Source organism: Corylus avellana, chromosome ca4 (genome assembly GCF_901000735.1).
Source record: "Corylus avellana chromosome ca4, CavTom2PMs-1.0".
NCBI lineage: Eukaryota > Viridiplantae > Streptophyta > Magnoliopsida > Fagales > Betulaceae > Corylus > Corylus avellana.
In genome coordinates this window covers 25,494,249-25,516,863 of record NC_081544.1, presented here as the reverse complement: position 1 = coordinate 25,516,863, position 22,615 = coordinate 25,494,249, and the positions used below count along the sequence as shown (strand labels likewise).

The 22,615-nt window shown below is 37.3% G+C and overlaps 2 protein-coding genes across 8 annotated transcripts; both read left to right on the top strand.

Moving 5' to 3' along the window:
* The first annotated feature begins 5,904 nt into the window (after window positions 1–5,904).
* Window positions 5,905–10,160, top strand: LOC132178534 (actin-depolymerizing factor). 2 transcript variants are annotated; one of them, XM_059590973.1, is made up of 4 exons: window positions 5,905–6,125; window positions 6,744–7,340; window positions 7,456–7,721; window positions 9,729–10,160. In XM_059590973.1, exons 2-4 carry the CDS (start codon window positions 7,326–7,328, stop codon window positions 9,877–9,879), a joined length of 432 nt encoding a protein of 143 aa, XP_059446956.1. In that variant the 5' UTR covers window positions 5,905–6,125; window positions 6,744–7,325; the 3' UTR covers window positions 9,880–10,160. The 2 variants fall into 2 exon arrangements, with proteins under 2 accessions (XP_059446956.1, XP_059446955.1); XM_059590972.1 differs by lacking the exon at window positions 6,744–7,340 and having other exon boundaries at window positions 5,908–6,125.
* A 2,444-nt stretch (window positions 10,161–12,604) lies between these two features.
* On the top strand, window positions 12,605–21,799 carry LOC132177003 (cryptochrome-1). 6 transcript variants are annotated; one of them, XM_059589186.1, is made up of 8 exons: window positions 12,605–12,871; window positions 13,189–13,237; window positions 13,729–14,165; window positions 14,423–14,644; window positions 14,927–15,633; window positions 16,285–16,972; window positions 21,334–21,377; window positions 21,504–21,799. In XM_059589186.1, exons 3-7 carry the CDS (start codon window positions 13,856–13,858, stop codon window positions 21,375–21,377), a joined length of 1,971 nt encoding a protein of 656 aa, XP_059445169.1. In that variant the 5' UTR covers window positions 12,605–12,871; window positions 13,189–13,237; window positions 13,729–13,855; the 3' UTR covers window positions 21,504–21,799. The 6 variants fall into 6 exon arrangements, with proteins under 6 accessions (XP_059445169.1, XP_059445166.1, XP_059445168.1 ...); XM_059589183.1 differs by having other exon boundaries at window positions 13,179–13,237; XM_059589185.1 differs by having other exon boundaries at window positions 13,179–13,250.
* The last annotated feature ends 816 nt before the right edge of the window (window positions 21,800–22,615 follow it).

The window sequence follows — 22,615 nt, the reverse complement described above, 5'->3', positions numbered from 1 at the left end:
AAATCATTATTCGTATTTTGTGGATGTGGATGCGGATATTGTTATTATCCGCATCCACATTTTCACCTCTAGACTCTAGAGTTCTTATCCACTAAAGATCTATTTCATTTTGCGATATCAAAAACTTTTTTTTTTTTTTTTTGACATGTTCGCAGAAGAGGAATGAAGGGTTGGCGAGATTTGAACTAGTGACATTCACTTCATGAAGCATTATTCTTAGCCGATTGAGCTATCCCTTAGAGATAAAACCTGCTATTTATAAAATAATAATTTTAAAATGTACGATTTAAAATATAATTAAACTTTTGGTAAAATAGTAGGTTGACTTTTAAAATCGTGTGTTTTATTTACCCATAGCTTGCTAATTGAAAATTTATATTTTTCACGTTTAAAAAATGGCCATTTAAAAAAAAAATGCACTTCCAAATAAAACACTTTTCCCAATTTTTTTGAAAACATACTTTTCGGCCTGCAAATTTGAAACACAAAACAAACTCTAGATTGTTAAAAAAAAATATCAACATTAATCTCATATACACTATTAAATAAATTGTTATATGCACCAATTTCAAATTTGGCCATGAAATAAATGAATTTAGCTTAAGTTGTAAGAAAAAACATTACAACATATTACTTTTTAACAAAAATTAACTACAAACTGGTTTGTAATTAATTCATACAAACCACTCTAATAAAGTATCATGTGTCCCTTAGCATGTGAGAAACACATGCTTTTTAAATAACATATGATTCTCACATTTTTTAATAGTTATGAGATACATGTCACTTTATTAAATTAATTTGTATGAATTAGCTACAAATCAGTTTGTAGCTAATTTTTGTCCTTACTTTTTTTCTCATTCAAGATTTTATTTCAAGTTTTTATTAAAAAAAATAATGTGAAATTAAACATAAATCGTTGAAAAAACTTCAACCCTGTAATTTTTTTATGGCACCTAAATCAAATTCAAAATAAAATATTTTATATTTGATTGAAATAAAGATAAAGGAAAAATGTAAATCAATTCGTGTTATTTTATTTGATTTACAATTAACTTTATGTGGTGTTGTTCTCGACTTTCCAACAATACCACATAAAGGATAGGGTTTGAAAGCGACTACAAGATTGGAAGCTTAAATTTTTATCTCAAGCAGGTAAAGAGATCCTCTTGAAGGCGGTAATCTAAGTCATCCCCACATTTAGCATGAGTGTTTTTTTCTTTACCAAAAACACTTTGTTATGATCTCAACTCTATGATGCAGAAGTTCTGGTGGGGACACAAAGAAAATGAGAAGCGTTTTCATTGGATGAGTTGGGGGCGGATGGGTGTTTCTAAAGAGAAAGGTGGGATGGGTTTTCGTGATCTCAAATGTTTCAACCGTGCTCTATTGGCTAAGCAATTTTGGAGATTGTGGAACATGAAGGAGAGTCTGGCTTCAAAAATCATACAAGCAAAATATTACCCAAATGGCTTACAATTGGGTGCTCAACTAGGAAGTAAGCCCTCTTTTGCTTGGAGAAGTATTCATGGAGTGAGTGAAATTGTTCGGGATGGATTAATTTGGAAGATTGGAGATGGGGAAAGTGTTAAAATTTGGGGGGATAGATGGATTCCTCCTCCATCTACATTCATGATTCAATCCCCACCAAAGATTTTGTCTAGGGAAGCAACGGTGCGAGAATTAATTGATCAAGACATTCATTGGTGGAATACATTCTTAATTGAGAACATTTTTAATGCCACTGAAGCAGTAACTATTCAATCCATTCCAGTGAGCAATACCAATAGACCTGACGTACAGATCTGGAGGGGAACTCTTAATAGTGTGTTTTCGGTGAGGAGTGCTTATCATCTTGCAAAAGAGAAAGAAGATGGTCAGTGTCCAGAGAGTTCCTTTAGGAAGGATATTAGTGCAATCTGGAGTGGTATTTGGATGTTACAAATTCTGAATGTGGGGAAAAACTTTATATGGAGAGCATGTCAAAATATTTTACCTACAAAGGATAATCTCGTCAGACGGAAGATAGTTCAAGACCTACTGTGCCCAATTTGTGGACTGGAACCGGAAACCTCTTTTCATATTCTATGGAATTTTCCTTTTGCAAAGGACGTTTGGGGGGCTAGCTTACGGGTCTTTCAAAAAAGGGTTTCACATGGGCCTGAATTTATCCAAGTAGAGGAAGGTTTTTTCCAAGACTGTGACAGAGAAGTGGTCTGCTTGTTTGTTGAAATATCACACAAAATAAGGCTGCGATGGAATGATTGTGATGCAGATCCTGTTTGAAAGACCCCCTGGTATTGCGCTTGATCCTGCGATCGAGCGCACGATTGAGCACCCACCTGCGCTCGATCACACTCGTAACTGCGCTCGAGCGCACACGGGGTGAATTATGTTATTTTCCACATTTTATTATTTTCTAGCCGACTTTATGTTGTTATTTTATTAGGGTTACGGTTTTGAAAACTTTATTTCGTTATTTTATTAGGTTTAGGGTTTTGAGCGTATTTATGTCATATTTTATTAGGTTAAGGGTTTTAGGCTATAAATATATGCTTATAGCCTCTAGAGAAAACAATTGTTGTTTATTATTGATTTTGATTAATGAGAATACTTAGAGTTGAGTTTATTCATCTTTTCCTTCAAAACCTAGAGAGTATCTAGTTTTTCAAGAAAAATTCTTAGATTATTGATTGACTCAAGATCTAGAATTAGTTATCCGCTGCTTTATTATTGTTCTTCGTTGAAGCCTACTTAGTCACGCTGCATTAATTGGTATCAGAGTTTAGTTACTTTCCATGAATGGGGAGGAGCAATCGCTTTGCAGCCATGAACGAAGTGTACGTGTGCATAGAGACAGCACGTAAGGAGCAATCGGCGATTCGTTTGAGACACATGAGTGGTGGGCCGAACAATTGTCATCGTCAACCAAGACCGCGATTCACGGAGGCGGAAGGCAAATCTATCGCTGAACATTGGCAACACACGAATGATCGATTCAGGGCTATGATGGATCAAATTGAAGACCTCACTACCCAATTATCCAACTTGTGTGGTCAACAAGGGAACAGATCTAAAAACCCGTTTGCGGAGCGCCAAACGCACGGACGTCAGCACCTTGCGCGCCAATCGGCGGGTAAGTAGATTTGAACTCAAAATTCCAAAATTCGACGGGGATCTAGAACCCGACAAATTTTTGGATTGAGTGTTGACTGTTGAAGAGTTTTTTGAATTTAATGGGGTGCCCAATGAACAACAAGTCTCTTTGGTGGTACATACATTCCGGGGAAGAGTTGGTGCGTGGTGGCAACAACTGAAGAAAACTAGGAAGCGGGAAGGAAAATTGAAGATCAATAGTTGTGAGAAACTATTAAAATATATACGGGTCGCTTTCTTGCCCCATAGTTATACCATGGGTCAAAAGTCACAAAATTAGAAACAAGGGTCTATGACTATGACAAATAAAATAGAAAATTCCTACAAAAAAAGGTATTTAGGGAAACATGGAGTGAGGCGAAGAGTCCACGACAGGGCAATTGGACCACTACTTGCCAACCACAAATCCATAAACCGAATCCATATTTTGTGGAGGAGAAAAAAAAATTCGTGGATGAAAAGTTTCAGGAATCCGAATTCATTGATAAAAAGTTCAGACATTAAGATGTTGTAGATCCTTCACAAGGATTTGTGGATTGGGATCCCCCACCAACCTATGAAGACGATGTCAATGAGGAAGAACCGATTGAAGGACCTTTGGCATCCGACCTAGAGGACAAGTACGAAGATGATGGATTTTCTCCCATGCTTTGCGGCCTCTACCCCGAAGAAGATGACCAAGAGGAAGAGTACAAAGAAAATAGTTTTTCTCCCATGTTTGGCGGCCTCTACCACGAAGATGATCAATTGGAAGAGGAAGAGCCCACGGGTGACATCGACAATTATGAAGAGGTTGATGAAGACTTTTTAGGTGAAGTGCCTAATTATAATGATGAAGGGGTTGATTATGTTGATTTCATTGGTGTTGAAAGTATTTTAAATTCTCCTAACAACAATTGTGATGAGTTCTATGTGGATAAGGAGAATTATATGTTCACAAGGGAAATAACGGTTGACCCGTCCTTGAGTATCTTCATGGCACGTGAAAGGGAGAAGGAACGAGAGAAGAACGGCAAAACTGAAGTATTGCCAAGTGGTGTGTGGGGCTTTCATGACAACCATCAAGGTATTTCGATGATGAGAAGCGTCACATTTATTTTGGCGTGTTGCCTTATTTTGATTTTGAGGAAGGGCGAGTGGAATGAGTTGACTGGACATTTGAAGGACCGTGGAAAGAACTGGCCGAATTCGAGGACGAATTCTCTCCAACGTGGGGAGAATGATGCAGATCAGAAAGATGCAGATCCTGTTCGAAAGACCCCCTGGTACTGCGCTCGATCCTGCGATCGAGCGCCCACCTGCGCTTGATCGCACTCGTAACTGTGCTCGAGTGCACATGGGGGGAATTATGTTATTTTTCGCATTTTATTATTTTCTAGCTGACTTTATGTTGTTATTTTATTAGGGTTCGGGTTTTGGAAGTCTTTATTTCGTTATTTTATTAGGTTTAGGGTTTTGAGGGTATTTATGTTATATTTTATTAAGTTTAGGGTTTTAGGCTATAAATATATACTTATAGCCTCTAGAGAAAACAATTATTGTTTATTATTGATTTTGATTAATGAGAATGCTCAGAGTTGAGTTTATTCTCCTTTTTTTTTTCAAAACGTAGAGAGTATCTAGTTTTTCAAGAAGAATTCTTAGATTATTGATAGATTCAAGATCTATAATTAGTTATCTGTTGTTTTATTGTTGTTCTTCACTGCATCGTACTTAGTCACGCTGCATCAGATTGGGTAAATAATGGCTTATTCACACACCCGGATTTAATAGTGAGTGGTTCGACCAGGAATTTAGAAGAATACAGGGCTGCAACACAAATGGAACTGACAGGTGTTCAAAGTGAACTGTGATGCGGCTTTAGATTCAAATAAGGGTTGTGTGGGTTTTGGCAGAGTGGTCCGTGATTATATGGGACACGTCCTAGCAACTACAAGTGTGATGAAGAGGGGTTTCTTGGAACCTACTGCAGCAGAGATGATGGCTGCTTTCATTGCAGTGAGCTTCAGTCTTGGAAAGGGTTTCCAGTCTATCATTCTAGAAGGATATGCAAAGAATGTTACTGATGCAGTCTAAGCTAGAGCACGTAATGACAGCAGATATGGTCAAATTGTTGATGACATTCTTATGGTTTTAAATTCTATTTCCCATTGGTAGATTCGACATGTTAATTGGGAATCAAATAATGCTACCCATGGCTTAGCCAAGGCATCAGTGAAACATGACATTGATACAACCTAGGTAGGAGAAATTCTACCTTGTACTAGTGATATTGTTTCGACAGAGTTTTCTGCATTAATTTTATGAATATAAGAGATATGAATTTCTTCTTAAAAAAAAAAAAAAAAAACCTTTATGTGGTATTAAAATAAACTCATAAGTCGTTGAGATGTGCTAAAAAAATGATTTATTATCTATAATCAAATTTTATTTACTGAGTTAACATATTTCGTTAATGTGACACAAATTTAAATAAAACATGTATTACAATTTTAGCGACTCAAATTATCAAAATCTATTAAGTAAGTCTCTTTCAAAAAAAAAAAAAAAAAAAATCTATTAAGTAAGTGAATGTAATTTAACTAAATAAATTATTTATTTGGCATATTTAAAAAAAAATTGGAGTTCATCTGGAAGTAAAATAAACAACGTGGACTTATTTTGCACTTTTCCTTAAAGATAATCACTGCGAGGCTAGCTTCCCCACGGGATAATGGCGGTCCTTGTCAGGAAAGAATATTACTTTACTTTACTCACAAAACACGAATCCTCTTATGCTCTCTCTCACATGCCACAGAGACCGAATATTGTTTACTTTTTGAAAATTTTCTGTTCAGAGTATCATTTCCTTTTCTTTTTTTGTTTTCTGGGTTTCAATTTCTCCGTCTTTCCTCTCCATACACTCTCTTTGAAAATCTCTCTCTCTCCTCTCCCTCATTGCTACCAAAGCAGTTATGGCTTTCAGAGGGGTAAGCTTAAGCTTGAGCTCTCACTACTACATAGTCTCATCTTTTTATCGTCCTAGATCCAATGTTGAGGGCTTGTATTTTATTTTAATTTATTTTAATTTGATTTGTTATGCATGTAATTCTATGTCCATATCTGAAGTTAGATCCTTATTTCTTATAGTTGAGAGTAAATCTCTGTTTTTTTTTCCCAGTTATCTCGACTTTGATTTGAAGATATCTTTGCATAACTAATTTGCATTTTTTTTTTTTTCTGATAGAAAGTTTCTTGTTTAATCTATACGAATATTGTTATTGAGATAGGTGTGTGGTTGGGTTTGAATACCCAGTAGTTTTGGTTTTGTTTCCCTGATTTGGAGGTAAAGATTTTTAGGTAGCAGTGTTTATTTCTACACTTTTTTTTTTTTTTTTTTTTTTAATTTGGAATTAGTGTGTTATTATGGGCAATGTAAATGGATTGCCTAGATTAATGGTATTTCCTTGGTGATGCTTGTTGGGTCTGAATTGCTTAGCATTATGCTGTGTTTAGTTGGATGCACATGGGGTAGATTGGTACTGGAACTGGGATCTGAGGATGTTAATTCCTTCTTATGTTTTTCCCCTATTTTTTGGTTGCTTCAGCTAGGGATGGCTTTGGAACTGAATTTACACTGTAAAGCAAAAGCAGACCCCGAAAATTCAATGAAAGTCTGACACAGCAAAAGTGGAATTTTCTGATTATGGAATCTACTGAATTGAAATATGAATTGAATTCTATATTGTGTGACCAATTGCATCCTTGTTGAATGCTTGCGTCCTCATTGTGCATATCCATTTAAATGCATAAGAATTTGTGCTTCCTCGATGATTCTTATTAGGAAGCAGTCACAACTTTAGACTCTAAAATGCTTTTTGCATGGTTAGAGACGAAAAGTGGCATTTGAAGCCACTGACTTGGACCAAAAAAGAAGAGATAGAGAAAACAAAAAAAGAATGAATACTCTCTTGTGCCCCATAACCATGGGACTTACACAAATTTTTTGAGTTACTTGCCCATTAAAAAAGCCCCATAAGGGCATTTTACTCATCCTTAACTGCCAAATATTAAGAGTTTCAGGGCCCCAACCTCCCAAAGAAGAGTTGTTCAGCGGGGCCAGAAAGACTTGATCATAGGAACTTAGACTTGAAGGACATCTGCAGCATTTTAACAAAATCACAAATAATATGGAGTTTTCGTTGGTATGTTGTCATTGTTGTTGTTATTATTATTATCGACATGGTAATCATCATTCTCATAATGTTTAAATTTTAATTTTTTTCTCAGATAAAGTGCACTTACTTTTTTTTTTTTCAGTCCAATGCTTCTTCCGGCATGGGTGTTGCTGAGCACAGCAAGACCGCATACCTGGAGCTGCAGAGGAAGAAGGTGCACCGCTATGTGATTTTCAAGATCGATGAGAAGAAAAAAGAGGTTGTGGTCGAAAAAACTGGAGGCCCAGCTGAGAGCTATGATGACTTCACTGCTTCTTTGCCTGAGAATGATTGCCGATACGCAATTTATGACTTTGACTTTGTGACTTCTGAGAACTGTCAGAAGAGCAAGATATTTTTTATTGCATGGTTAGTCTCTTTTGCAAATTCTCAATTTTGTACCATACAATTGGAGAACGGGCTGCAACTGCACTCATCAAATGTGCCTTGTTGTCCTCTTATTTTAAATTCAGGCTTATGTTGTGTTCACACTATTCATACTTACTTATACCTATACATTCCTGGAATTTTTTTATTGGTTAAAAATCCAGTGCCATATTTGCAATCCAAATTCATTATTGCTGTCATTTTTGGTATAAAACCCTTTTTTTCTTCCTAACGAGAATGAGGTGTGTACATGTAGTAGGAGCTATACAAATATCACATTGTGTTCACGGTTATACCTTCCCTCAACATTTAATGTGGATGCAATTATGTGGTGTGTTAAGTTGATTTTTCTTGTAAGTAATAATTTTGTTGATGATTACTCTAAACATAAAAACAATTTCTAATATTTTCTTCCTGGGAACGTGTTTTTAAAGTGGCATTGTGGTCTTAATACTTAGGATGCCCTTGATCATATCCTCATCTCCTTTTCAGCATCCTTGTTTCTCCTAAATGTATACACCTGTCATTATGTAGTTGCCAATGTTTTCTCTGTAAAGAATAGCTTCATAGTACAGGTTCATGTCTTCCGCAGACCTTTCCTTATCACAAGATGCATTTGTGCACAATTATACACAAAAAGTGGGCAATCTGAATAGGCATTTCTACGGTGATATGACCTTTGTCTACTGGAAATGTGGAGAATAATATCCTTTGTGTTCCTCATTATAGACACAGGACTGCTAATGAATGAGACAGCAATGAGGTCTCTCTTCAGTGAGTGCTATAGCATGATCATTTGGAGAGGGTCCTTTCATTATTTGAGGATTTCTAGAATTTGACTCTTGTTAGTGGAATGATAAGGTTAAAGTAAGTTTGAATTGATTGGTGGCATCTTGAGGGTCATTGAGAATCTGTTGCCTTTTCTTGTTATCCTGGCCTACTAGGTTTCTAGAATTTTGATTAAAAAGTTATGGATGTTTGATTATATTTAAGAGTTGGTATTTGATCTCCTTAGGGCTATGGGATTTCAGCGCTACCACAGCCCCCGTATCCGCCCCCCAATGGGGGGCAGTTTCAGGAATCGCCTGTCCATCCACGGGGGATGGCAATCGGCAGTATCTACCCCAATAGACATGGATTCTTTTTAGGTCCCGCCTGTTTAACCCACGGGCCTATAGGGGAAGTGAGGCTAGATCGGAGGTGGGGGGTGGAAGGTCGCGGCAATGAACAGCAAGGGAGGAGTTGGCTGCGGGACGGGGGGAGGAGAAAGGAACGGAGAAAGAGGAAGGAGAGGAAAAGGGAGAAAGAGAAGGAGAGGAGGGGAAGGGAAGGGGAGAGGAAGGATGGGGGGCCGTGCTCTTGGCGAAGTGCCACCTCCTCAAAGGTGAAGGAGAGAGTTAATGAGGGAGAGAGAAAATATATTTGTAAATATAGTAGATATAAAAAAAAAAATAATAATATAATATTAAATGGCGGACAGGTAGTATCCGCAACCTCATACTCTGAACCTGCTATTCGCCCGTCTTGGGTGGTTTTTAAAACAAGATCCCACCCACCCGGGTAATGGGGTAAAAAATCTGCCCATTACCTTAAGGGTGGGCGGAGCCTGGCAGGCGGACCAGTTATAATCTGCCCGCGGAGCACCCCTAATATCCATGCAAGGGAAGCTGAAGACAGATCTTGGCCAGGGCCTGTTTCTGAACTGTTGAAGTTCCTTTTTGTTCTCTTTTTATTGTTTATGTGCCTTTAGATGCAGTTTTTAGGGTGTGAATAATTGTCAACTATGTCTTTCATTTTCTTGTGGGAGGATGAGAAAAATGCTATTCAAATCATCTGGGGCATTTTCTTGTGGGGAATGTCCTTAGATGTATTTTTTTTTTCAAATATATGTGACACTAATGTCTTTCTTTGCTAGAAGAAAAGAGAGAGATGGATCCCATTCATTTAAAAAAGAAAAAAACTAATGCTTTTCTTTTTCAATGAATCCAGGTCTCCTTCTGTATCCAGGATCCGTGCCAAGATGCTGTATGCAACATCAAAGGACAGGTTCAGAAGGGAGCTGGAGGGCATCCATTATGAGATCCAGGCAACTGACCCAACTGAGATGGATCTTGAAGTCATCAGGGAGCGTGCACATTGAGTACTCACTTCAAAGGATTTCCCTATCTTTTAGGGTTTTCTTTGGTGACCTACCTACCTGCTTCAATTTGCTGATTATGTGCATTGTCTGCTCCTGACACAAATTACATATATAGCTTAACTATTAAATAATTGGCACCTGGGAAGGCTGATTAGGGGCTCGTGACTATGATACCCAGTACAGGGGATTTTGGGCTTCCTTATTGCCATGATGCTTCTTAGGTGGTACTTTATGTGTATTGATAATTTGACTGCTATTCTACTAATATGGATATTGTATCAGTGGTCTCTCTTGATCTCATTTTATCACTTATCATGACATGCCATGGTTTTCTGAGCAGACAAATTGGACCAGGGTAACTTACTAACTTATGGATTCTCCAAAATATTTAAATGTTAGTGTGGTATAAGATATTGGAGTTTTTGGTTTGGAAAGCATCTGCTTGCTGTATATAATTTTAGTTCTTTTTTTTTTTTTTTCCCTTTTTGGGAGGGTTTGTCCAATGGAGAATTTTCAATCAAGCAGGGCTTACAAATTGTCTATCACTTTGTTCAGTCTCAGAGTATTTGGAGATGCCTTTTACAGAAATCAGGGAGCAGTTACAAAATGCCCCATGTTGTCTTAGCTTAATTTTGCATTTTGATACGAACTTCAGTCTGTATTGTGTACCTTTTTTTATTGTCCCATTGTTGTGTACTATATTTTTCTTCACAATTATCTCACAATGCTGACCTGATATTTTCAAATAATCTTTAATTTTTTTTTTTTTTTTTTTTTTGGTAAGGACTGGTCCAGGAATTGATGCTGGGATACCTCTCTTATTTGGCTTACTGTCATGGAGATGCAAATTGAGTTTTGTGTGAATGCTGAGATCAAAACATTTTGGGTCAATTACAATTTGGATTGGTTTCTAATCCGAGCTTTCTGAGAATTATTGAACGAAGAAAATTGAAGTAATATTTTGTTGGTTCTATTGTAAACGCTGTTGCATGAAAAATCAGCAAATCTTGCAAGTTTGAGTCTGACAATTCGCAAATTAGAGGTAGTCAAGCATTTGTTCATAGGTTGCTGTGCTTGGCAATGAAATGGAAAAAGGGAGTGGAACGGTACTGTAGTAAATTTGATTGATATAAGAGAAAAAAGTAAGAATATTTTGTATAAAAAAGTGAAAAAATTTATTTTGTAGTGATTTTTTTATTTGAATAGTAATAAAAAGTGATTGGTGTGATGTAAAAACTAAGAATGTTGTGGTCGATTTTGAGAATAATTTTTTGGGTTTTTGGGTCCGGTCCGGTCCGGCCTTTCCCAAACATAGCCTAAGTATTCCAAAAATGATTTTAAAAGCATCACCACTCAAAGTGGAAAAGAATTGCCTTGATTTGGCGGATCAACTATACTTTTAAATGAGTAATGCTACGATATGGCAGCACCATCAGCCTAGTAGTATAGAAGTGAGATGTAAGATGAGTATTTAGAATTACTCTTTTTAAATATTCTCAAAATCTAGAATAATACTATTTAGTAAATTTCCGCACGACTGTCATAAAACTAGATGTCATATAGTAAAAATCAACCATTGAATCTGTGCTTAAAAAAAAAAAATGAAGTGTTGATCCAAGAGCAAACTCCTTGTTATCTCAATCAACATATATATGTAAGGGGTAGCGTGGAAGAGGTGGGTTCTTTATTGTACGTGGTAAGTGAAAGATGGGGAGGCCAGCCTCCGCTGAAGTGGGAACCTCTTTTTCTTAAAAAATAATAATAATAATAATAATTTTTTTTTTTAATAAGTAACAATGCTAACCTCCATTTGTTTATTGTGCATGTTTTAACAACTTGGCGTGTTTTTACTTGCTTTTTAAAAACTAAGCATTAGTTTTGAAAACATTTTTATAGGAAGGTAGAAAAGAGAGAAATGCTAGAGCATTTACCCAGTTTTTCTCTCATCCTTTCATATTTTAAAATTAATTATTGGATCCACTTTCAGTTAAATACGTCTTACAAATCTAATACTTGATTTTTTTTTTTAAATAAGTATGGAGAATGATGAGAGTAGATGCTCCAACATTTATCGTAGGAGAATTTATCTAAAGAGTATTTTTGTGTATTTTTTTTTTTTAAAAAAAAATTATATTTTGTTTTGAAAAAAATGTGTTAGCAATGAAGGTCACATCTCAAAACTTTTTTAGATAATTATTGTTTGGAAAAAAAATTTTAGTGATTAAAAAGATAAACAAAAATAATGCAAAAGTTTAAACTAAGATAAATACTTGAGTTATTATAACTCTTATTATAATTTTTTTTTTACATGTATGCACGAGGAGAGAGAAATGGGAGGGCAGTTTGAATTAATGATATTCGCTATACTATAACTTGGGTTAATTAGTAAACATAAACGGACACATCAGTTTGTAAGGCTTAAACAACTTATTTATTTTACTTAATGTTTTGCACGGTTTTCAATCTTGGGTCTTTCTTGATGCATATAAAAAGGAAAATAAATATGGTGGCAGGGGAATCATCGGTAGTTGAGAAAATTTAGACGGAAAAATACCTGAATTTATTCATGAAGTTGTTGATGCAGAAAGTTGTAATCTTTTTTGCTTTTTTTGAATGATTGAATGAATGAAGTTTAACTTAAAAAAATAAATAAATAAAGATTATTACTGTTAGCTAAAAGGAAAAAAACAACAAGGGTACCGTCAACTCCCGGGAGTTCTGGTAACAGTTGGGCATCTGTTTCTACAGCATAGAGAGTTTGAGAGGCTGAACCTGAAGTGAAGATTTTTGGACAGTGTAATTTAGGAGACGTGATAGGCAGGGAAGACTTTTCCGTGTAACAGTAGGTTCACGAAGCAGACAACAAGCGTCTCCCAAGTCCCATCCCCCCACGTGATTTTACATCACTGGAATACATAAAACGCTCACAAAAGACATTTTCTCGATTCTCTTTGTTCAACCATAGACGCCACTGTACACTGTAAACTGCTAGGTTTGTGATTATCTCATTACCTGACAAAATTATTGCATAATTTGGGGTACTTTGTTATTGTTTTTGGCTGCTAGACTCGGTTTTGTGTTGGTAGTTAATGGGTATTTGGTGTAATTGCTTTAAATAGAAGTGGGTGTAGTTGAAACCCTTGTATTGGTTATCTCTGCTGCTTCTTATTGCTTTTTATGGTATATTCCAGTTCTAGTTCCTTCTGGATGATGTTCCTTAATGTGTATTATTGAAGAATTATTTTTGTCTGTCTCAGATCTATGTTCTTCACTCACATGAAATCTATTATTTTGGATAGAGAATTCTAGGCGAAGAGCACAGGTGGATGGTGGACCATAGGTGCATGGGCACAATCAGGTTTTCAGCAAAAGTTTGTCTCAGCTTGGACTGCCTTTTTCTTGTTGCAGTTTTTACCTTTTTATTTTAAATAAAACGTTGCAGCTTGTATGTTTTTTCGGGTTTTGTGGTCTACAAAAGGGTTCTAGAATTGGAGTATTCTGTGTAGCGCTTGAAATTGATATATGGTTATAGGCTTGTTACAGAAGCCTTAGTTGGGGGTTGGGGGAGCTTTAGATGCAAAGTGGGTTGAACAGCGTTATCGGTTGGCTGTTGGGTATTATTCATTTGTTCCAAGTAATTTTTACAACCGTATGTTTAGTTGAGGATTTACTATATGCTTTCTAGTGCTATTACAGATATTTCAAATTTTTGTCAAAAACAACGGTCCAATACTTTGCTGCAAATGATTCAGTCTTTGCCTTGAGTTGCTTTGTGGGTTTCTTAAGTTGAACACTGTCAAGTTCTTTGATAGAATTGGTGACCGATGAGAATTTTTCTGGTTTTCCTAGTTCTGTATTGAAGGTGAAGACAGAGTACTGACTAATCCAAAACAAGAAAAAAAGTGAAGACAGGGTACTCTAAGCTCTATGAAATTTCATACTTTTGTTTGACCACGAAGGATCAGAATCATCCAGTATGGGTAGCAGTAAGACCATTGTTTGGTTTAGGAGGGACCTCAGAATTGAGGACAATCCTGCCTTAGCTGGTGCTGCTAGGGATGGATCTGTGTTTCCTGTCTATATTTGGTGCCCTAAAGAGGAAGGACAGTTTTATCCAGGTCGAGTTTCAAGATGGTGGCTGAAGCAATCTCTAGCCCACTTGGAGCAGTCCCTGAAGTCCCTTGGGGCTGAACTAATGCTGATCAAGACTGATAATATTCTTGCTACTCTTGTGGAGTGCGTCAATGCTGTTGGGGCAACAAAAGTGGTATTCAACCATCTTTACGGTGGGTTCTGGTTCCTTTCTTCAAAGTAGCTTGACTTCACTGATATACACTTTGATTCTCTTGCACATGATGCTGCTACCTTTATTGAAATTCTAACATGTAGTATACAAAATATGGTTGTCAAATTGGATAGAAATAAAGTCTGTGAGTGAGGAGGAAACAACTTATAAAACTTCTAGTGGCATTTGGCACATCTGAAGAGCTGTATTTTTTTTATTTTTTAATTTACTTATTTGTATTTTTTTTGTTAATTCCAGATCCTGTTTCACTTGTTCGAGATCGTAGCATCAAAGAAAAACTGGGGGAGCTAGGCATTTCTGTGCAAAGCTATAATGGAGATTTGTTATATGAGCCATGGGAAGTATATGATGAAAGTGGACATGCTTTTACAACCTTCGAGGCATATTGGAATAAGTGCTTGCACTTGCAAATGGAACCTGTTGCCCTTCTTCCTCCATGGAAATTAGTGCCAGCTGCAGGTACTGTTAAACTGAACTTTTTTTAGGTTGGTTTCCCCATGATGGCACTGCTAAATGTCTACATTAGAGGTCAAAATATATGATATTTTCTTGGTGATGTAAAAACTAAGAAGGTAGTGGTACTGCCATTTTAACATATATTTCTACTACGAACAGAATGGTCACGATGTTCTACTCAGATTTTAACCTCTCAGCATATTACATGTGAATGTGTATAAAAGAAAGAAAGAAAGAACAGTGAGAATGAATATCTGAGAAGTGCTTCTTTTGTGTGAATGACAGGAACTGTCAAAAATTGTTCAATTGAGGAATTGGGTCTTGAAGACGAATTAGAAAAATCTAGCAATGCCTTATTAGGAAGAGCGTGGTTTCCAGGTTGGAGCAATGCTGATAAGACTCTAACTGAATTTGTTGAGCAGCATCTGCTTGACTATTCTAAAAGTAGGATAAAGGTTGGGGAGAACTCCACATCACTTTTGTCCCCATATCTTCATCATGGAGAACTTAGTGTGCGGAAAGTTTTCCAGTATGTGAGAATGAAACAGATTTTGTGTATAAAAGAAGGAAACTCCTTGGGAGAAGAGAGTGTGACACTTTTCCTCAGGGCCATTGGGCTTAGAGAATACTCCCGTTATCTTTGTTTCAACTTCCCCTTCACGCATGAGAGATCATTACTGAGCAACTTGAAATTTTTCCCTTGGCATGCGGACCTAGCCAATTTTAAGGCTTGGAGACAGGGTCGGACTGGCTACCCATTAGTTGATGCAGGAATGAGAGAACTTTGGGCAACTGGGTGGATACACAATCGAGTAAGAGTAATTGTTTCAAGTTTTGCCGTGAAAGTTTTACTTCTTCCATGGAAGTGGGGGATGAAGTATTTCTGGGACACACTTTTGGATGCAGACTTAGAAAGTGATATCCTTGGTTGGCAGTATATCTCAGGGAGCTTGCCAGATGGCCATGAGCTTGAGCGATTGGACAGCCCAGAGGTATGTGGGGCTTCCTTTGTTTATAAAATCATTTTCAATTGAATTTATAACAAGCTATTGCACTGAATTTCAATACTAAATAAAAAGATTTTAATTTTGTTAATATCACTGTGACTACATCTTGTAATTTTGTGGCAAAATGCAACGTACAGTCTCTTGCACTTGAGTTATGCTGTGAGAGTGTGTGAATTGTAAACTTTCAAAAATTTACATTATAAAATTTCTTATTAGGTTTTTTTTTGAGAAAAAAAAAAAAAAAAGAATTCATGAGGATTTGGCTTGGCCATGTTTTAGCTTTACTCTCCACTCTCCACAGATTGTCAGAATGCCCCCATAAAAACAAAACACAGGCCATCAGACTTGTACTGGAGTAAGCATAGAAGTCGTTGAACATAACTTTGTTCTTAAAAGTTATGGAATTCTCCTTTGCATGCTTTGGGATAGGCTAGTTAAAAGAACTCTTTGAAGAAAACCGAACACATACAACTCCTTTGGTGCCCTGATTCTCTTATTGTGCAGAACCTAGTTTTTTGGGTGGACAGTAAACTTTAAATTCAGATTGTGCTGACTGAAATAATAATTTCCCTTAGTTTTGGTCATTTTGCACCTCACATTTTTTTCTCTCTCTATTTTCTGATTCTTTTGAGCCAGATTGAGGGCTCCAAATTCGATCCGGAGGGTGAATATGTGAGGCATTGGCTGCCTGAACTAGCACGGATGCCAACTGAGTGGATTCATCACCCTTGGGATGCACCCTTTAGTGTGCTCAAAGCTTCAGGGGTAGAGTTGGGATTAAACTATCCAAAACCTATAATTGAGATAGATTTGGCTAGAGAACGTTTGACTGAAGCTATATTCAGAATGTGGGAAATAGAAGCAGCTGCTAGGGCCGCAAACGCAAATGGCACGAATGAAGTTGTTGTTGATAATTCTGATGGTACTGAACATTTGGCCATTCCAAAGGTTCTCTTAAAGGTAAAGAGTCCTTGTCCTACTACTTCATCAAATGATCAGAGGGTGCCCACAATTCAAAATTCAAAGAATCATCCATCCAATAGGAAGAGATCTAAATCTATGGAAGAGGAAAAACCAAAGCCACTCCTACTAAATAATCTGCATAAGCTTAACGGTGAAGGTGGGACCTCGAGAGCAGATGAAGACGTATGCTCTACGGCTGAATCTTCATCGGTTAAGAAGAAAACCACCAGTAGAAACTCTTTTTCTGTTCCTCAGGCGTGTCTGTCATCAGAAGAAAGGTATTTTCCAGATTGTGAGTCTTCTGACTTGAAGCAGCCAAGGCAAGAGCAGATTGACATGGAACAGATTTCAAGCAAAGATGGTAAGTAATATCAGTTATTTTGCTTCAACTATTTAAATTCTCATTCCCACCTTTATTTAAAGCTGCAAAAATTTGAATCTGTTGAGCTGTTGCGGCGTTGCCTTTGGTTTCTTGCCCAGTATTTATAATCAAATTGAGAAAGCTTGAGCCCTTACCAGAGGTTATGGTTATCCAAATAGATATAAAATGGATTTTATGTGCTAGACTTCACTCTTTTACCTGGTTTAGATTGCTGGAATGATATCTTGCGCTCTTACCAGTAGCAAATTACTGCTGGAAACATTCGTAACCAACTAGGTGTTCGTTGGGGCTGTCTAAGCTGTTTTAGGTTTCCATTAAGAGGTGCCTTAGTTTGTGATATTTGTTACTTCTGCACAAGCTTGGATACAGAACACAAGGAGCATGATTTTTAGCCAAAACCTTATCCTGCTGTTACCATTTGCCAGAAGAGCCTTTTATTTAATCTAATTGTCCCTTGAAGGCATTGTCAGAAACAGATAGCATGAACAAAGAGAAATAGTAATCATTTTGAAGATGATATCAATGAGGCTGATGATTTAATTTCGTAAAACCATTTATGTTTCAATCTACTGAAGGAATATACTAATTAAAGCACAAGACATGGAATTTGCATTGTGTCATTAACTCTCTGTATGTTTGGAAGGACCATGGCTCTTTAATTGAAATCAAAGTGATAATCTGGCCTTCAAGAATGTCTCTAAGATCACTAACAGCAGATGCCCTATATGCCATTCTCTTCCTTATATTTAGGAAAAATTTCAAAAAAACTACAAAAACGTACTCACATCAAGATTCTCTACATTTAACCAACCTTCAAGAGTTGTTACAATGTTTCCCAATGTGTAAGGAACCTAAAGTGGTTCCCTATACATTATTTTAATATAAACATTTCTCTTTCCTCTATCATCTTTCATCTTTTTGTCTTTAATTGGGAATTGTGTTAGGATTTTGTGAAAAAAGTGAAGGTTGGTAGGGAACTTGTATTTTGTAAAGAAATAATATTTTACTGATATAATGAAAGGTAATGAAAGTTATTGTAAAATATATTTTCATAGGGAAGCAAAAAGTTATTTTGTACCCTAAACTTAGAGAAAATCAAAGGGAAGCTGCAACTAGTGTTTTAATACATGAAAGAAGGCTTAGAAAATGAAATTCATGAAAACCATGGTGTGAATTTTGTTCAATGATACATGTATTTTTATGATTGCAATATTCATATACTCTCCCTTTAGTTTTTATTTTTATTTTTTTAGATAATCAAGCGACTTTTATAAATAAAAGCATGAGGCGCCCCTAAGTACACCGGAAGTATGCATAAGGACACCAACCAGAAAAACAAAAGCACAAAGATAAAGAAAAACCCAAAAAGCGCACAAAACAAACCCAAAGCCCCACCTAAGGAACCCTATGCCCTCTTGCCTTTACCATGGTTGGAACCTCATAATTGATAGAACTCTCCAACTTCTTTAGTTCCTTCCGTTTGATTTTGAAGCACAGACCAACTTCGAAGATTCTCCCACTCCTGAGAGAGGTGATGCCACCCCTGGCCTAAACGAGGGAGGGGGGTCACAAGATAATCCTGCCAAAACCTGAGAAAAAGGCCAGAAACCCAACGAAAACAAACAGAGAGCAACGGCCTCATCAACACCACCCTTCTGGACAGCCGTTGGGGGTGACTCACTTGCGACCCAATCCAAGGACATGGCAGGAGGAACATTGCCATGAAGGGTGATTATGATTTCCCCCCAAAGGGGAAAGGATAATCTTCTTCCTCCTAAAAATTGCCTTCCTCCCCATTCCACACCACCAACTCTGAAGACGAACCCTACTCCCTATCTGTCTTGACAGCCAAAGCTGATGACGAGGCAACCAGCACTACAGAATTCGACCCTAGACACCCTCGCCGAAGGAAGCCCCTCATTGGAGAAGACTTCCGACCATCAGGCTCCGGCCCCATGATGACAGAAGGCAACACCGAACACTAACAGTGCGTCGTCCATCTTTGCTAACCGACAGTCCATGGTTCTACGGTCATAGCACTTCTCTAGCTTAGTCGCTGTCAGGACAAGAACTCCTTCCACCACCAGGGTCAAGAGGCAAGGCTGAGTAAACCCGTTACAGACTGAACCCACGAGTGCAGGAGTTGCTTGAGTAACGGGCTCCGACGAAGAACCTGTCCCCGACACAGCCTCGATGAACGCTTTCGACCCATCATCAGCATGCTCAGACAATGTCAGAACATACAAAAATGCTGGAGAACCAGACAAGATTGCTGGCGAACCATGAAGATTCATGATGCAGGCAAGAGATTGGCTGGTGAAGGTGGGTCAAGAGTAACTTACAGATCATGGGAAGCCCTGTAAGTGACGATTTGGGTGAGAATTTCTTTGGACAAGGAGGAGAGCAACATGCTGAAAATAAATTGATCTAGCTGTAACCAACAAAGATAATCGGGGTTTGTAGTTGCGGTGGTATTTTGTTGTGGTGTGATGAGGTTGTTGGTGATGTGGGTTGTGGTTGAGACAAAGTCGGAAGAGGCACTGGCCATAGGGTGAAGATCAGATGTTTAACGAAAGGCTTTAAAGAGGCAGCTGTTGCGGGTGATGTGGGCGGATTATGCCAGCCGTAATAACCTAGAAGAATACAACAGAAGAACAAGAAGAAAGGTATAAAAAGTCTCAACTCTGCTCAGTTGTTGGGGTAACAGTAAAAGTAGAGGAGGAGAAGAACAGAGTACAAACGCAACTCAGTATTGGAAATTCACTTCATGAAATATAATATAAGATGGTATGCAAAAATAGCAATACAATACACAATTTATAGGAATAGCAACAAACTTAGATTCATGAATGCTTATTAATTATTCTAAAAATCCCTCATATTCTTTTCTCCTATTCAATTAGGATAATAGCCTCTTAAATAGGTTGGTTTTACAATGTTTTGCTCGGACTGCCTCTTGGAATTTGAACCACTATGAACCTCTTCAGTACTGTTGGAAGGAGAATCAGTAGTGCTGGAAGCCTCTTCAGTATCGCTAAACGCTCCTGCATCAATCTCCTCGGCTTGAAAAGGACTTGTCCTCGAGTCTAACTGATCATCAGTTTCATCATCATTAAAGGCTTGCAAATCAGCCAAATTGAACGTTGTTGAAACGCTCATATCACCCGGTAGATCAATCTCGTAGGAATTCTCACTGATCCTCCTCAGCACATGGAATGGTCCTTCCGCTCTATCATGCAAATTTCCATGTTTCCCAACGAGGAAATCTTTCTTTCCGCATGGTGGCCCAAACAAGATCTCCTTTGCCTATCAACATTTCTTTATAATTAAGGAATAGGAACAAATTAGCATAGATGCATGAACACTTATAATTTATTCTAAAAACCCCTCACATTCTTTTCCACCATGAAAACCATCAGTTCCACTAGAAGGAGATTCAGTACCGCTAGAAGCCTCTTTCGACAAAAATCTGGGGGTCCAAAATAGAGTGGCTGATACCTTGAGTAGGCGAATACTTTATAGAACTCTTTGAATGTCTCAATGATCTCATAACCTTCATTGTTATTGTAATCATCACACACTGGTTCTGCATTCACTGGTTTTTCTTCAGAAATGTCTACAAACTCTTCAACCAAATTGATAGGCCTTTGGTTTGGACATTCAGCCGCTATATGGCCGAATCCATGACATTTGAGGCATTTGATCGCACCTCTAGATCTTGGCTTTCTTGGTTCATTAAAGTTCTGGTTTGGAGCTTGAAAAGTAGCCTTCCCATGGTCAGCTTCTTGGCCATCACCGCTGCGACAATGGTCATTATGGTTGTGGAACTACTATTGCTAATTGTTGTTTGTGCTGAGTCACTCTTCTATTGTTCTTGTTGGTCACAGCTAACTTGTAGACATCTTGTAACTATAGAGTAGCAAGCAATTGTTTGTTCATCAGGTTCAGCCATAGCATATCGCATGGTCAGCAGGTCAAACTCCTCCATGTACTCATCTACTGTTCATTGTCCTTGCCTCAGATCGTAAAGCCGCATATAATACTCTTGGAGATAATTTTATGGCACAAATTTCTTCCTGAATTCCTTCATCTTTTCCTGCGATGTGATCTTTGGATTTCTTATTCGTTCTCGACCAATGTTCAGCTGCTCCCACCACACTGATGCATACTTCTTCAATTGAAGGCAACAATTTTGACTGTTCTGTCATCTGGCATTTCATTATACTCGAACACTCGCTCAACCAAATTGAGCCAATCAATGAAATCATCTAGTTGAATTCTTTTGGTTAAGTCTTGAAAGAATTTGGAGGGTTTCTCAATTTTCTTTTTTCTTTGTGTAGGGAAGGGAGACATCCCTCCGCCACCGAGTAGTTCTGTTATTTAGGTGGGGATTGGACTTAAGTCAGTTGAAATTACAGTCTCAAGAATCTGTATTTGTAGCATTTTTCCTTTCATTCTTTCTTCTCTGGCCTCTGAAGCAGTGTTTAAATCTTGCATCATATTTGTGCAGGAGCAATTGGAGGGCCTTGCCATTCACATTCATAAATTCACAGGCAACCGTAATGTTGACCAGAGAAAGAGAGGAGCGCCGCCGTTTGGTATAATTATGTTCTTTGTATGGCTACTTGAAGGTGTATATAATATATATACTAGTGACTCTCAAATTATGTATCCCCCATTTTCCCCAAAAGCCATTGTGGATAAGCGTTTGTATCTTTTAGTTAAGAATAGGCTTCAAACATGTGTTTTTTGATACAGATGTAGTCATTTTCATGACGATTTTGTGAAGAACTAGTGTTAGTACTATAGCGTCCCATGTGTTGCAATTTTATGTCTCCATAAGGCACTCTTCAATAATCTTCTTTCTTATCTATATATATATATATATATGAAAAAATTCACTTCACCTTCGTTTCAGGAACTTTTCAATTTGAACCCAAAAGTTTAAAAATTGGTAATGTACTTTCATAATGTTTCAAAAATTTTCAATTTAAACCTTTCGTTACTAATTTTCGTCAAATTGGACGAAAATTTCTAAAATTACGTAATTAGCCTAAGGCTTTTTTTTAAAAAAATTCGTCCAATTCAACGGAAATTAGTAACGGAATGTTTAAATTGAAAATTTTTGAAACACTAGGGTGTACATTGCCAATTTTTAAGCTTTGGGGTTCAAATTAAAAATTTCCTGAAATTTCGGGGGGGTAAAATGAATTTTCCTTATATATATTATCATTTTAAGTTGTTGACATTGTTAGTGACTTAATAAAACATGTCGAGGTGGTCCTAAGAGGTAGCTCAATCGGCTGCGACCACACTTTATGAAGTGGAAGTCACTAGTTTAAATCTCCCTCCCCCTCTTTGTGCGGACATGTCAAAAAAATAAAACACGTCGAGTGATCAATAAGTATGAAGAGAAGCATTATTCTTGAAAATAATTATACTAAGGATCTTGATGGAATTGAAATGAAAATTCTTGATTGGGCAAAGCCAGCTAAGATATTATTGATTTAAAATTACACAAAATATCTCAATCCTAAGCACATTGGTGGAGCCAGCACATTTATTCAAGGTGGCTATTGCCTACTATTATTATTATAAGACTAATGAATAGTAGGTGAAAGG

What these genes read in the sequence shown, in the direction of transcription:
- LOC132178534 (XM_059590973.1), top strand. An exon ending in AAGATATTTTTTATTGCATG is followed by an intron (nt 7,722 to 9,728) that starts GTTAGTCTCTTT and finishes CAATGAATCCAG; the next exon opens with GTCTCCTTCTGTATCCAGGA.
- LOC132177003 (XM_059589182.1), top strand. Translation starts at nt 13,856, where the DNA reads ATGGGTAGCAGTAAGACCATTGTTTGGTTTAGGAGGGACCTCAGAATT. An exon ending in AGCGATTGGACAGCCCAGAG is followed by an intron (nt 15,634 to 16,284) that starts GTATGTGGGGCT and finishes CTTTTGAGCCAG; the next exon opens with ATTGAGGGCTCCAAATTCGA. An exon ending in ACAGATTTCAAGCAAAGATG is followed by an intron (nt 16,973 to 21,333) that starts GTAAGTAATATC and finishes TTCTTTGTGTAG; the next exon opens with GGAAGGGAGACATCCCTCCG.